We start from the raw sequence: 15,029 nt of genomic DNA, 5'->3' as shown, positions 1-15,029 counted from the left end.
GGAGACAAGTGCAGGACAGTAGGATTAGCTCATCATCTATCAGGTATCCATCTAAGTACAAGTTCATTTTTAGGAGGTGGTTGATTGATTGCTAAGCTGTTCTGTACACTTTAGTCCAATTTACCTGTTAACCAACAGCATACTTTATAACAGTGCTCTCGAAACAGTTTTCCTCTGTACACAACAAACTGACTTACATTGGAATGAAATCATAACCATGACTTCTTTAACACTTACTCTAACTAGCTTTGTTAACTTGCCTAGACTTAAAAAGCTGTTTATACTGATTACATTCATACCTGGTGAGCTTTGTTTATCTACATCAGAAAAGCTGAAATTGTGGCATGTTGACAGAATCACTGATGTGACTCCTGTTTTTTGCTTAGAGGCCCCGGACCTAAAGCAGGAGGAGCGCCTACAAGAGCTGGAGAGCTGTTCTGGACTGGGCAGCACATCTGATGATACGGATGTCAGGGAGGTCAGTTCCCGCCCCAGCACACCAGGCCTCAGTGTCGTGTCGGGTATGTCTGTCTTGTTTTAAGGACTAGGGATTAGAAGGTGTTACCTCCTCCCCCTTTATAAGGTTGATGTAAAAGAGATATGTTTTATTTGAGAACTGAGTAGTTTCCAGGAAATAAAATTATTTCTATGGCACCTTTAATCTTTGAAAACTTAATGGGTGGCTTTTAGAGCCTGTTGAATTAATTGGCAAATGGTCCCTGCACAGCTTTTTCTATTCTTGGTACAGTATTTAGATATCACAGGATAATTCTGATTGTACTGTATAAAGCAAGAGAAGTATATTTGAGCAATGGTACAATAAAGGATAAATTCTGAACAACTTCCATATATTCACCTGGGACATACACAATTTGAGAATGTTTAAAATTTCTCCAAACTTCATATATTTTTTGTGTGGTCATTTTATTCTTCTTGCTATTTATTTTTTACTATTTTTTCTTAAAGGCATAAGTGCAACCTCTGAGGATATTCCTAATAAGATTGAAGACCTAAGATCTGAGTGCAGCTCTGATTTTGGGGGTAAAGATTCTGTCACTAGTCCAGACATGGATGAAATAACTCATGGTAAGAAGGGGAAATGAGAAAGACTTTTTAAAAATGATCCCATCTGTGGTCAAAACTGGCATTCTTCCATATTGCTTGTCATAATATCAATTGGTATAGAACTTTGGGGCACAATTTGTCAATATGTATTTAAGACTTTAATGTTCACATTCTGAATTTTATCTGGTTAGTTCTACTTCTAGAAATATGTCATAAGGAAATAATTCCATGTGTGGAGAATTCTTATCACAGAGATGGCCTTTATAACATTTATATTGGCAGAAAATGGTAATCAAGAATTGAAAAACAGAATGGCTAAGTGAATTTTGAAGTAACGACTTATTAAAATTTATGTAGATGTTTTTAAGATACTCAAAGAATATGAAATAACTTAGAGAAATGCCTTGAATATAATATTACATGGAAAACTTATTTTATAGGATTTTATATTCAAGGTAATAAAGCATTAAGCACTCTATGCATATTTGGACCCACCCAGGGATGGGGGGAAAAAACCCATATGCATAGAAAAAGAACTGGAAAAAAATACCAGAATGCTAGCCGTCATTTCATATGTGGGTTAGTGGGTTTTGAAGTACCTTTTCTTTCTTTATACTTGTTCTAAATTGGTGTTGGTTTTTGTTTTTTGTTTTTTTGTTTTTTTGGTGCGGGGGATTGAACTCAGGTCCTTGTGCATTCCAGGCAAGCACTCTATCACTGTACTTTTAACCCAGGTCTTTTTAAACCTCAACACTATTGACATTTTGGGCCAGATAATTCTTTGTTGTGGCTGCCTGTCCTACATTTCATAGAATGATTAGCAGCATCCCTTACCTCTACCTGCCACCCTTCAGAGTTGTGACCACCAAAATTACCTTTAGGTATTGCTAAATGATCCCTTGGGGGACAAAATAGCCACCAGGATGCCTCTACTTCATGTACAAACAGAGAAACAAGATGTATCCCATTTGTTTACAATAAAAATAAATTAAAAAAACAAAACAAAACAGCCACCAGGTGAGAACCATAGTTATAAAGCAGCAGTCTCAAAGTAGACAACTGAGGGTCTTTAAGACTCTTTTGGGAATAGGGGAATATGAGGTCAAACTATTTTCAGAGTAATAAAGTTTGTTGTCCTTTTTCATGGTGTAGCCATTTGCATTAGTGGGACACAAGCAAAGGTGAATAAAATTTGCTGGGACCTTAGCAAGATGCAAGGTCACCAAACCAAGGGCATCGTGAATTCTTTACTCACAGTTAAAAATAAAGTTTTGCTTATGGATGTCTTTGATGAAGCAGTAAAAATTATATATACTTTTTTTTTTGCTTGTCCCCCCCTCTCTTTTTCTTTCTTTTTTTCCCTCCTTCCCTCCCTTTCTCTCCCTCCTTTTCCTCCCTTTCTCTCCCTCCTTTTCCTCCCTCCTCCCTCTTTCCTTTTTTTTACCCTGTGGCACTGGGGATTGAACCCAGGGCCTCACAATGTGCTAGACAAATGCTGTGTAACTTAGCTACGTCCCTACCTCTTTTTATTTTATTTTGAGGCAGTGTCTTGCTAAGTTGCTGAGGCTTGCCTCAAATTTGTGCTCCTCCTGCCTCAGCCTTCTGAATCGCTGGGATTACAGGTGTACACCACCTAACCTGGCAGTAAAAATTATTTCATTACATCTCAACTCTTGAATACACATCTTTTTAATATTTTGTGTGAAGAAATAAATGTACCCATAATACATGTCTGCTGCATTTTGAAATATGATGTCTTAAGGAAGAGCACTTGTATGATTGAGATGTTAACTTAACCAGCCAGTTGTTTTATTTCATTTCTCTTTAAAAACCATTTTTACTTGAGTAACTGATAAACTATGGTTCTTTGAATATATACTTAGGTATTCAGCAAATATTTTATTGGAAAATTAACAAAATGAACCTGTTACTTCAAGGAAAATGATTAATAGAGTTTGTGAAATTCAAACAGATAAAAATTAGAATTTTGGAAACTTGTATCCACTTCTGTGAGTTTGACAGCATTCTGTTATTTAAATTCTTCTCAGAATTTAAATCAGATTGGTGATGATACCAAGAATATATCTTTTTATATTATGTGGTGAAATATGTCAGCATTTGTAAGATCTATATGACTTATTGAAACAGTATTTTCTAAATGATCAACCCATGAGGTTGTAAGATTATGCATGTTTATAAGATCCATTCAAAGTGTAAGATAAACCAATTAACCTCAACGTAATAGAGAACAAAGAGTTCATTGATTTGGTTTTAGTTTCCACTTTGTAGCTAGTCTTTAAAAAACTACTCCTTGTCAAGATTTGGTAGAGAATCAAAGAATATCCACAATTTAATATATCATCTCAGGCTGAGGGTCATAGTTCAGAGGTTGAGCATTTGCCTCACATGTGCAAGGAAGGCCCTAAGTTTAATCCCCCTGAACTGTATTAAAAAGAAAATATCCACAGCCGTAGAAATGAAAGTTGTACCCCTTTTGTGTACAGTGAATCAAAATGCAATATGTAAAAATAAAAAAAATTAAAGCAATGAACAGAAAGAAGGCAGACTGTTAAGCAATAAAGCTACATGACCAGTATATTTCATAAGCAAAAAAAAAAAAAAAAAAAGTCACAAGCGAAAAAAAAAAAGAAGAAAATATCATCCCTTTTCCAACTACATATCTATGTAAGGTCAGCTTTTTCTTAGATACTACAACCAAATTAACATACCCAAACACATTGAAAGCAGAGGAAAATGTGTGCTGTGTGCCTTTAATCCCAACAACTTGGGAGGATGAGGTAGGAGAATTGCAAGTTCAAGATCAGCCTAGGCAACTTGGTGAGACCCTGTATCATAAAAGGGTTGGGGGCTGGAGATCTAGCCCTAGATGTAGACTGCTCCTGAGTTCAATCCCCAGTGCTGCACCAAAAAGAAAGATAACAGAAGCAGATATGAGAATCCACTGGGTTCTATTAAACCATACAGTAAAGAAATTTTCAAAAATGTGCCAATCTTCTCATTACTTTGGGAAATAGTCATTTTTCATTTTGAAAGGTAATTGATATTACCATTTAATGGGTATGTTGAAATGAATTAATAAAATTAAGTAATTTGCTGAGAGCAATATTAGAATTTCAAGTTTTACCATTCTTTCTTTATATCTCTTCTATAGATATTATTTACCCATTTTTATAGGGAGAAAGGTGAGTCTCAGGGAGGCTGTGACTTTCTGGAAAATGTGGTTTAGGTCTTCTGGACCTTTGCTGTCTAGACATCTTAAAAGTAATGAATATCTATGTGTAAAGATGAAAATGTGAAATGAATTTGAAGAAATCAGAATTTGGTATTTCATTTTTTTCTGGTATGACCCTCAAGTTTTAATTGATCAAAAAAGGAAAACTGACGAAGAGACTAGTCCCCTCATCCCTGTGTTGAAGCCCTCTGAGTTCTAGTGTGGTCTCACAGTTTGCCCTCCCATTCTAGGCGCCCACCAGCTGACCTCTCCTCCTTCTCAGGCAGAATCTCTGCTCGCTATGTTCGATCCCCTGTCTTCACACGAAGGTAAACTAATGAAAGGAACTTCTGGATTCTTGTCATAGAAGAAAGAAGCCAGACTCTTTTGGTAATGCCTTTGTTGGATTGATTGGATCTTGACTACAAAGCTTTTTTTCTGTATTGCAGGAGCTTCTGCTGTAGTGAGGCCAAAGGTTCATTATGCCAGGCCATCACATCCACCCCCAGATCCCCCGATCCTGGAAGGAGCAGTGGGAGGAAATGAGGCCAGGTTGCCCAACTTTGGTTCCCACATGTTAACTCCAGCTGAAATGGAGGCTTTCAAGCAAAGGCACTCTTACCCTGAGAGACTAGTTCGCAGCAGGAGCTCTGATATAGTGTCTTCTGTCCGGAGACCCATGAGTGACCCCAGCTGGAACCGACGTCCAGGGAATGAAGACCGAGAACTCCCTCCGGCTGCAGCCATTGGTGCTACTTCTTTGGTGGCTGCTCCTCACTCATCATCATCATCCCCGAGTAAGGACTCCTCAAGAGGAGAGGTATGGGAACACAGCCATGTAGACTTTGCTCGTTGTGGTTAGCTCAGAGTTCTGCCTGCCACTTTCTCTAGATTTCTGAAATGAACATGAATGTGTAAATCCCAGATTAAGGATGGACTGTAATCCTCACTGAAGATGAACTGTTAGACTAGTATGCCCATCGCCACAACCCATGGGAATCCTGTACAGCTTTGGTTTTATAACACTATCTTGTATTTTTATGACACTTCACTTTTCTCTAGGCAATTTTTACATCTAATTTCATTTAAAAATCATAGTATCCCTCTGAGATGGCTAGATGAGGTATGATTTTTTTTTTTTTTTCTTGGTACTAGGGATTGAACCCAGAGGTACATTATCACTGAGCCACATCACCATTCCTTTTTTCTTTAAATTATTTTTATATATAATTTTAGTCATTGATGGACTTTTTTTTTAAATTTATTTTTATTATAAACAAATGGGATACATGTTGTTTCTGTTTGTACATGGAGTAACAGCATATCATTTGCATATTCATACATTTACATAGAGTAATGATGTTTGATTCATTTCGTTATTTTTTTCCTTCCCCGCCAGCCCTCCCACCTCTCTTTTCTCTCTATATAGTCCCTCCTTCCTCCATTCTTGCCCCCCTCCCACCTCCCATTATGTGTCATCATCTGCTTATCAGTGAGATCATTCGTCTTTTGGATTTTTGAGATTGGCTTATCTCACTTGACATGATATTCTCCAATTTCATCCATTTACCTGCAAATGCCATAATTTTATTATTCTTTATAGCTGAGTAATATTCCATTGTATATATATATACCACAGTTTCTTTATCCGTTCATCAATTGAAGGGCATCTAGGTTGGTTCCACAGTCTGGCTATTGTGAATTGAGCAGCTATGAACATTGATGTGGCTGTATCTCTGTAGTATGCTGATTTTAAGTCCTTTGGGTATAAGCTGAGGAGTGGGATAGCTGGGTCAAATGGTAGGTCCATTCCAAGTTTTCTTTTTTTTTTTTGTGGTATTGGGGATTGAACTCAGGGCCTTGTGCTTGCAAGGCAAGCACTCTACCAGCTGAGCTATCTCCCCAGCCCCCATTCCAAGTTTTCTAAGGAATCTCCACACTGCTTTCCAGAGTGGCTGCACTAATTTGCAGCCCCACCAGCAATGTATACCTTTTTCCCCACATCCTCTCTAATACCTATTGTTGCTTGTATTCTTGATAATCGCCATTCTGATTGGGGTGAGATGGAATCTTTTTGTAGTTTTGACTTGCATTTCTCTTATTACTAAAGATGGTGAACATTTTTTCATATGTTTGTTGATTGCTTGTAGATCTTCTGTGAAGTGTCTGTTCATATCCTTAGCCCATTTATTGATTGGGTTATTTGTATTCTTGGTGTAGAATTTTTTGAGTTCTTTATATATTCTGGAAATTAGTGCTCTACCTGAAGTATGAGTGGCAAAGATATTCTCCCACTCTGTAGGCTCTCTCTTCACATTGCTGATAGTTTCCTTTGCTGAGAGAAAGCTATTTAGTTTGAATCTATCCCAGTTGTTGATTCTTGCTTTTATTTCTTGTGCTATGGGAGTCCTGTTAAGGAAGTCTGATCCTAAGCCAACAAGGTGAAGATTTGGACCTACCTTTTCTTCTATAAGATGCAAGGTCTCTGGTCTGATTTCGAGGTCCTTGATCCATTGTGAGTTGATTTTTGTGCAGGGTGAGAGATAGGGAGTTTAGTTTCATTCTGTTGCATATGGATTTCCAGTTTTCCAGCACCATTTGTTGAAGAGGCCATCTTTTCTCCATTGCATATTTTTGGCACCTTTTTCTAGTATGAGAAAATTGTATTTATTTGGGTTTGTGTCCGTGTCCTCTATTCTGATTTTAATTATTTCCTATCTTCTATTACTTTTGCTGTTATTCTGTTCTTTTTCTGGGGCTTTGAGCTGTAATGTTAGGTCATTTAGTTGTTGACTTTTAATTCTTTTCTGGAATGTGCTCCATGCAATGAATTTTCCTCTTAGTACCGCTTTCATAATGTCCCAGAGATTTTGATATATTGTATTGTTGTTCTCAATGACCTCTAAGAATTTTTTTATCTCCTCCCTGATGTTTTTTGTTATCCATATTTCATTCAATAGCATATTATTTAGTCTCCAGGTGTTGGAGTAATTTGTTTTTTATTTTGTCATTGATTTCTACTCTCAGTCCATTATGATCTGATAGAACCCAAGGCAGTATCTCTATTTTTTTTGCATTTCCTAAGGGCTGCTTTGTGGCATAACATATGGTCTATTTTCGAGAAGATTCCATGTGCTGCTGAGAAGAAAGTGAATCCGCTCATTGGATGGAATATTCTTAATATATGTCAATTAAGTCTAGGTTATGATTGTGTTATTGAGTTCTATGGTTTCTTTGTTTGATTTTTGTTTGGAAGATCTATCTAGTGGTGACAGCGGTGCATTAAAGTCACCCAGAATTATTGTGTTGTGGTCTGTGATTCCTGAAATTGAGAAGGATTTGTTTGATGTACAGGGATGCACCATTGTTTGGGGCATAAATATTTACTATCGTTATGTCTTCCTGATTTATGGTTTCCTTAAGCAGTATGAAATGTCCTTCTTTATCCCTTCTGACTAACTTTGGTTTGAAGTCCACTTTATCTGATATAAGGATGGAAACCCCCGCTTTTTTACTGAGTCCATGTGCGTGGTAGGTTTTTTCCCATCCTTTCACCTTTAGTCTGTGGATGTCTTTTTCTATGAGATGAGTCTCTTGTAGGCAGCATATTGTTGGGTCTTTCTTTTTAATCCATTCTGCCAGTCTATGTCTTTTGATTGATGAGTTTAGGCCATTAACGTTCAGGGTTATTATTGAGATATGATTTGTATTCCCAGTCATTTGACTTATTTTTGGTTTTTAAGTTGACTTGGTTTCTCCTTTGAGTGGTTTTTCTCTAAGGTAGTTCCTCCCTTTGCTGACCTCCTTTGTTGTTTTTCATTTTCTTCTCATGGAATATTTTGTTGAGAACATTCTGTAGTGCAGGCTTTCTATTTGTAAATTCTTTTAACTTTTGTTTATCATGGAAGGATTTTATTTCATCTTCAAATCTGAAGGTTAGTTTTGCTGGGTAAAGGATTCTTGGTTGGCAACCATGTTCTTTCAGAGCTTGAAATATGTTGTTCCAGGCCCTTGTAGCTTTTAGAGTCTGGGTTGAGAAGTCGGCTGCTATCCGTATTGGTCTCCCCCTACATGTAATCTGATGCTTTTCTCTCGTGGCCTTCAAAATTCTATCTTTATTTTGAATGTTAGGCATTTTCATTATAATGTGCCTTGGTGTGGATCTGTTGTGATTTTGTGCATTTGGTGTTCTGTAAGCCTCTTGTATTTGATTTTCCATTTCATTCTTCAGGTTTGGGAAATTTTCTGATATTATTTCATTGAGTAGGTTGTTCATTCCTTTGGTTTGTATCTCTGTGCCTTCCTCAATCCCAATAATTCTTAAATTTGGTCTTTTCATGATGTCCCATAGTTCTTGGAGATTCTGTTCATGATTTCTTACCATCTTCTCTGTTTGGGCCACTTTATTTTCAAGATTAAATATTTTGTCTTTATTGTCTGAGGTTCTGTCTTCCAAGTGGTCTAGTCTTTTGGTGATGCTTCCATTGAGTTTTTTATTTGGTTTATTGTTTCCTTCATTTCAAAGATTTCCGTTTGGTTTTTTTTGAGAATCTCTATCTCTTTGTTGAAATGATCTTTTGCTTCCTGCAGGTGCTCTTTCAGCTAATTGGTATTATCATTCATTGCCTGCATTTGCTCTCTTATCTCATCCTTTGCTTCACGAATCATCTTAATCATGTATAATCTGAAGTCCTTTTCTGACATTTCTTCTAACATACTGTCATTGGATTCTATTACTATAGAATCTAGATTTGTTTGGATCATTTTCTTCCCTTGTTTTTTCATGTTGTTCATGTATCTTCCCCTTTAGCAGTGCAGATCTGGGGTATTGCAGATTTCCCCCTATAGGCTTATAGTGGCTCTATAGGTTTCCAAAACCCTTTCCTTCAGGAGAGATGAATATTAGCAGTGCCCAATTCAGACACTATGCAATCCTAGACCAAATAGCCCCTATGGGGACAATAACAAAATTGTCATAGTAAACAGAATGAGTTCAAATATTACCTTCAGTAAAACAAACAGGTTTGCAACAAGGTCTGCAGTTTCTAATGGAGGAGAAAGAGGATGCAGAGGGATGTAGAATGTGGCTGTTAATGGGATAATAAAAGAATATAAAGAAGTTCTAGAAAATAGAAAGGGTGAGAGTGTAATCAAAAGAAATCAGATGTTAGCATGCAAAAAAGGGAGAAAGAGACTCTGAGGGAACAAGTAAACAAAAGGAAAAGAGAGCAAGAAAAGTAAAGAAATAAAAACTTAAAATTTTTAAAAAGGAGAAAAAAGAAAATCTACAGTATAACAGTCATATACTAATGAAACCTCCCAGTGTTCAGTAGCCTGATGCATGACAATGAGCTTCAAGCCTCCAGCAGGCGTCTCAGGATGGGATTTGCCCCACCCAAAGATCGGAGCTAAGGCTTCCAGGATTATCCAAGATGGCCGCTCTGGCTTTGAAATGTGTTGGCAAATGGGGAGCTGCAGCTCAAGGGTGGACGTGGTCAGCTGGAGGTCCTGGAGGTGGGATGCGGTTGGTCAGGCAGGGGTGCTGGAGGTCCAGTGTGTTTGGTGTGGTTGTGGAATCCTGGAGGCCGGATGCAATCAGTCGGTCTGGGGTCCCGGTGATAGGGTGCAGTCAGTTGGTCTGGGGGTCCTGGCGGCAGGGAGCAGTCAGTCGATGTGAGGGCCCCAGAGGCAGGGAGTGATCAGTCGTGCTGAGGGATCCTGGAGACGGGGCTCAGAGGTCCTACGGGGCCTGGCTGTTGTCTCAAAATGGCGGCAGCCACGTGTAATCCCAAGTAATTTATAAACACGAAGTTTTTTTGGCTGGGGGTCCTGGAGGCCATGAAGTCCAAGAGTATGGCATCAGCATGTGCTTAGCATCTGGTAAGGGACATCCCACATGGCAAGACAATATAAGTGGGTCCTGATGGACTTTTATTCATTTATTTATATGTGGTGCTGAGACTCAAACCCAGTGCCTCACACATGCCAGGCAAGTGCTCTACCACTAAGCCACAATCCCAGCCCCACCCTTTTAAAAAAATATTTTTTAAGCTATAGACAGACATAATAACTTTTTAAAAATTTTTTTAATGTGCTGCTGAGGATTGAACCTACACCTCACACGTTCTAGGCAAATGCTCTACCCCTGAGCCACAATCTCAGCACCCCCATCCCTTTTTATTTTTTATTTTGAGAGAAGGTCTTGCTAAATTGCTTAAGCTGGCTTTGAATTTGTAATCCTCCTGTCTCAGCCTCCTGAGCTGCTGGGATTGCAGGTGCATGCCACCACACCCAGCAGTATATGATTTTTAAATTTTGAAATAATCGTAAAGTCACACAAACATTGGAAGTACAACAAAAGAACACTTCTTCCCCATTTGAGAGTAAGTTGCTAGTTATCCTGATCCTGGCTCTCCTCTGAAAACTTAAGTATAAGTTTGCTACAAATAAATACATTCTCCTACACATCATGAAACACCATCAGCATCAGGAGATGAACACTGATATGTGACTACCATTTAATTCTCACACCTCTATCTGTGTGTCTCCAGTTATTTGTAAGAGAATAGTTCTTCAGTTGTTCCTTAACTTTTATGACCTTGATCCTGTTGAAAATTACAGGCCAATTTTTTTCTAGAATGTTCCTTAGTTTGGATTTGATGTTTTCTCATAATTAGATTTATTTATTTTTCTGGCAGCCTTATCACTAAGGTAACACTGCATTCTTTTCATTACATCCTGTTAAGGAGTACATAGTTTTAATTTGTTCATTTGGATCATTTGATGAATGTGGTATCCGCTCAGCTTTACTCCTGGAAAGTTGCTCTGTTTGTTTTGTAATGAATACGTTTTGGGGAGAGGCACTTTGAAAATATGTAAATATCCTATTCATTAAAATTTTAAGTTTACCTTCTTATTGATTGTATTTTTGGTCTTCTGATTCTCTTCTATAGTCAGTGTCTTTGTTCCTGTTGTTTAGTTTTGAAGCCCAGTTGTCCCTATTTGGCCAGTTTAAACCCCTTTAAGCTGCCTCCTGTGTTCTTTTGACAGCCTCCATCATTCTGCTTCCTGGCACAAGATGTTACAAGCTTATATTGTACTTTGACTGCCCTAGTCCTGGAATCACTCATTTCTCCAAGGAACCCTGGTTCCTTTTAGTGAAAAATAGCTTTTAGAAATTGAGATGAATTGGCACTCATTTCTATCGATGTGTTGCCGTTCCCTGGACCTCTTAATGGACACAGAGCTAGGGAGTGTGGTGTGTGTGTGTATGTCTGTGTGTGTGTGTGTGTACATTTACTTGTGTGTTTATCTTTCTTTATCTGTATGTATTTCTGTATGACCTCCCATCGATGCATTCAGTTCCAGTTTAGAAACAGTTCATCTTATCTTTTTCTTTCCATACGTAAAATGACATTGTTCAATAGAGAGAACCCTGCTTTTATTATTCTTCATTCATGTACTTATTTGATCAGTTTGTACTTAATTTCCCATCCCTATTGCTAACTTCTCCCTGGCCCCCATCTCTCTGCTTGGAGTCTAATTTTCTATTCACATAGATGCCCTTGGAGAAGGTATTTTTAACCCCAGTTTTGTAGATGAGGGGGACAAAAAGAAAATTAAGAGGTTAGTCTGAGGTCACACCATTGGCTAGTGAAGAAATTACAATCCTTTCCCTCTGACATGACAAAGTTAATGATAACTCTGTATAATGGCGATCAGAACCCGGACTTTTTTTGGTGGGCAGGGAGCATACTAGGGATTGAACTAAAGTACGTCCCTAGTTCTTCTTTTAAATTACACATCTGTAATCCCAGTGACTGGGGATGCTGAGGCAGAAGGTTCACAAGTTCAAGGCTAGCCTCAGCAACTCAGGCTCTGAGCAACTTCGTGAGACCCTGTCTCAAAATAAAAAAAATGAAATTGGTCATTTCTAAGTTTGAGCCTCAGCTGTCCACATGCAGGCTGTGTAACTTGGGGAAGATAGAGAGATAACATCATTTAGCTTCATATTTCTAATAGGACCCCTCTCTGAGGTTACTGTGACGATTGAATGAGATAATACATATTCTTATACACACAGTTCACCCTTGGTTTTATTATTAATACTATTGCTGCTACCATCTCTACTACCACTCTAGAATTTATTTAAACTGTGTTTACTTACCTGTCAGTTTTTTTTCTTTTGTTGTTTTTGTGTGTACGTGTGGTGCTAGGGATTGAATCCAGAGTCTCACACATGCTAAGTATATATTCTACCACTGAGCTACACCCGCAGCCCTCCATAAATATTTTTGGACTTCCTACTCTACACCAGGATCTGCATTAAGCTTCCAGTCAACTAACAGTAATGAGATAGTGCTTACCTTCAAGCAGATCACTGTCTAATGCTTGAAAGATATACTTCCATGTTCCTGAAGTGGCCTACACGTCAATAAGAACAGTTTTGCCTTAAGGCACATAGGCCTGGTGTTTGTATTTCATAGACTTACTGAAATCCTTTTCATAGTAATTTATCCATAGTAATTTATTAACACCAAATAAAGCATTAAACTTTTTCTGCAGATTGAAGAACGCAAAGATAGTGATGACGAGAAGTCAGACAGGAACAGACCTTGGTGGAGAAAACGTTTTGTTTCAGCCATGCCTAAAGGTAATTTTAAAAAATTTCAGAATGCTATATTAGCAAGAAGAAACAAAACCCCAAAATCTCTCTTGGAGAGCCAATATCTCAACTCCTCTGTGAGGCTTCCTGGGCCTAAGTTTCTAGCTGTTTTGAGAGTGTAGGAAATGGGTTAAGGCAGAGATTAGAAATGTTCTTGTTCTTTGCCAGAAGTGGTAGTGGTTTCATAAGTGGAAGTCATGCTTGTCACTGTTTAAATATCATATGTCATTGAAATTAAACATGTAGGACTGTAACACATGTATTGCTATTCCTTATTGCAGGAAAATGGATGCCATTGGTAATTTAATATTGAAAATTTGTCTTTTGTGGTCCTGGAACAAATTTAAGCTTTTTATGTCTGTGTTCATTGAAAATGTTTATACCCTAAATATTAATGAGTGTTTATTTTGGAAGGTAGTTTGTATAAAATTGTTCTTTTTTTTTTTTTTTGGTGTGAGTATCCTGGCATCATTTGAATTGGCAAAAACCTCTCTTCCTGAAAGGGGAGGTCAGCAGCAGCTAGGGACCTCTTTCACAGGCCTCTCCCAGTGCCATGGCACCTAGGCACTGAGGAGAGCTGCTTCCATGCCATACTCAAGCCCACTTGGTGGGGAGGAGAGAAGGAAGCAAGATCTGACTGTGCTGTTTTGAGGAGAGGTTAAAGGCAGTGGTTTTGGTATAGTCCCCGTGTATTGCTCCTAAATTATTCTTCCTATGGTGGATGACTCCAAAGCAGATTCTGAAAACTTCTTTAAGAACCTTCAGTGCTATTTTTAAGAATGATTATCAGTCAACACTTGGAATTTTTTAGCTTTTAAATTTTTCCTCCTCCTTTCACTTAGAAATGTTGGCACACCAGTTAACTTCTGAGTAGTGCACTATGTTATATGTCACACTACTGACTTTATTTAATTTCCAGCTCCTATACCATTTAGAAAGAAAGAAAAACAAGAAAAAGACAAAGATGATCTGGGGCCTGACAGATTCTCAACACTCACAGGTTTGTAGACCCATGGACTTCCTGGCTCCTTCATTCCCAGAGCACATATTTCATAACACTTTTTCTTGGGTGCCATAGTGTTGCCTTTTTAGAAGAGTGTGTTTGTGTGTGCACTGTGGGGAGTGTGTTCTTCATAGCCCTGTGGTTTCCAGTTGGTGGCCACAGTGAATCTCAGTGTGCTCTTCCTGCAGACCGCCACCACCATCCTCATCCTCATTGTCATAACTTCCGTTTATGAGGAGGGCCCTGATCCTGAGCCTCTGGATGCACTCCACAGCTCGCCACCTAGTGGGATGATGGCACAGTGCCTATGGGAGAGTGGTGACAATTGTGCTGTGCATGCCAGATCTTCAGATCATTGATGGAATAATTTTTATCTAACAATGATCATAGAATTCTAAATTTATTTCCATCTACAGTTTGTTTTTGTTTATTCAGGAGCACAGTGAAATTCTCTTTTACCTAATCATTTCCTTTTTTTCATGATAAAGTATTCAAACAGTGTCATAAATGCCAATCATTATAATAAAAGTTTTAAAACTTCACTAATTTTTTACAGCTTGAGCCATTCTAACATTGGTATCTGACCCAAGGAAAATACAACTAGGGATTGGGTTCTTACTGTATCCAGCATTTCTATTTCTGCAGCTTCTTTTATGAATAAGTACCCTAAAAGAAAAGAGTTTGAGAGGTAGTATTAATGACCCAGCCTTGAATTTGATAACTATGTATTGCTTTCTAGATGCTATAGAGCATCTAGAAGGAAGTTCATTTCTCACCTCCTTTTTTTTTTTTTTTCTAATTTTGATTTTAAGATATATTACCCTACTGTCCTACTATAGTTAAAATGAAGGTTTTTAAAAAATTTATTTTGTGTGGCACTGGGGATTGAACCCAGGGTTGCTCTACCACTGAGCTACATCCCCTTTTTATTTTTTATTTTGAGACAAGGTCTTGTTAAGTTGCTGAGGCTAGCTTTGAACTTTTAATCCTCATGCCTCAGCCTTCCACATAGCTGGGATGATAGGCATATGCCATGGTGCCCAGTATAAAATGAAGATTTTTAA

General features: G+C 38.1%; 1 protein-coding gene across 6 annotated transcripts in view; it reads left to right on the top strand.

Annotated features, from left to right (window-relative positions):
- Nucleotides 1-15,029, top strand: part of Gapvd1 (GTPase activating protein and VPS9 domains 1) — an 85,373-nt gene that overhangs the window by 52,718 nt on the left and 17,626 nt on the right. For 3 of the 6 annotated variants that reach the window (XM_047524233.1, XM_047524231.1, XM_047524232.1), the window contains exons 12-17: nucleotides 387-521; nucleotides 967-1,086; nucleotides 4,549-4,626; nucleotides 4,747-5,117; nucleotides 12,863-12,950; nucleotides 13,882-13,962. In XM_047524233.1, coding sequence (XP_047380189.1) covers nucleotides 387-521; nucleotides 967-1,086; nucleotides 4,549-4,626; nucleotides 4,747-5,117; nucleotides 12,863-12,950; nucleotides 13,882-13,962 — 873 coding nt within the window. The remainder of the gene's footprint in view (nucleotides 1-386; nucleotides 522-966; nucleotides 1,087-4,548; nucleotides 4,627-4,746; nucleotides 5,118-12,862; nucleotides 12,951-13,881; nucleotides 13,963-15,029) is intronic. The other 3 variants (XM_047524237.1, XM_047524235.1, XM_047524234.1) reach the window with 2 other exon arrangements.

Source organism: Sciurus carolinensis, chromosome 14 (genome assembly GCF_902686445.1).
Source record: "Sciurus carolinensis chromosome 14, mSciCar1.2, whole genome shotgun sequence".
Classification (NCBI taxonomy): Eukaryota; Metazoa; Chordata; class Mammalia; order Rodentia; family Sciuridae; genus Sciurus; species Sciurus carolinensis.
The sequence above is the reverse complement of the archived record's forward strand: the minus strand, read 5'-3'. Positions and strand labels throughout refer to the sequence as shown.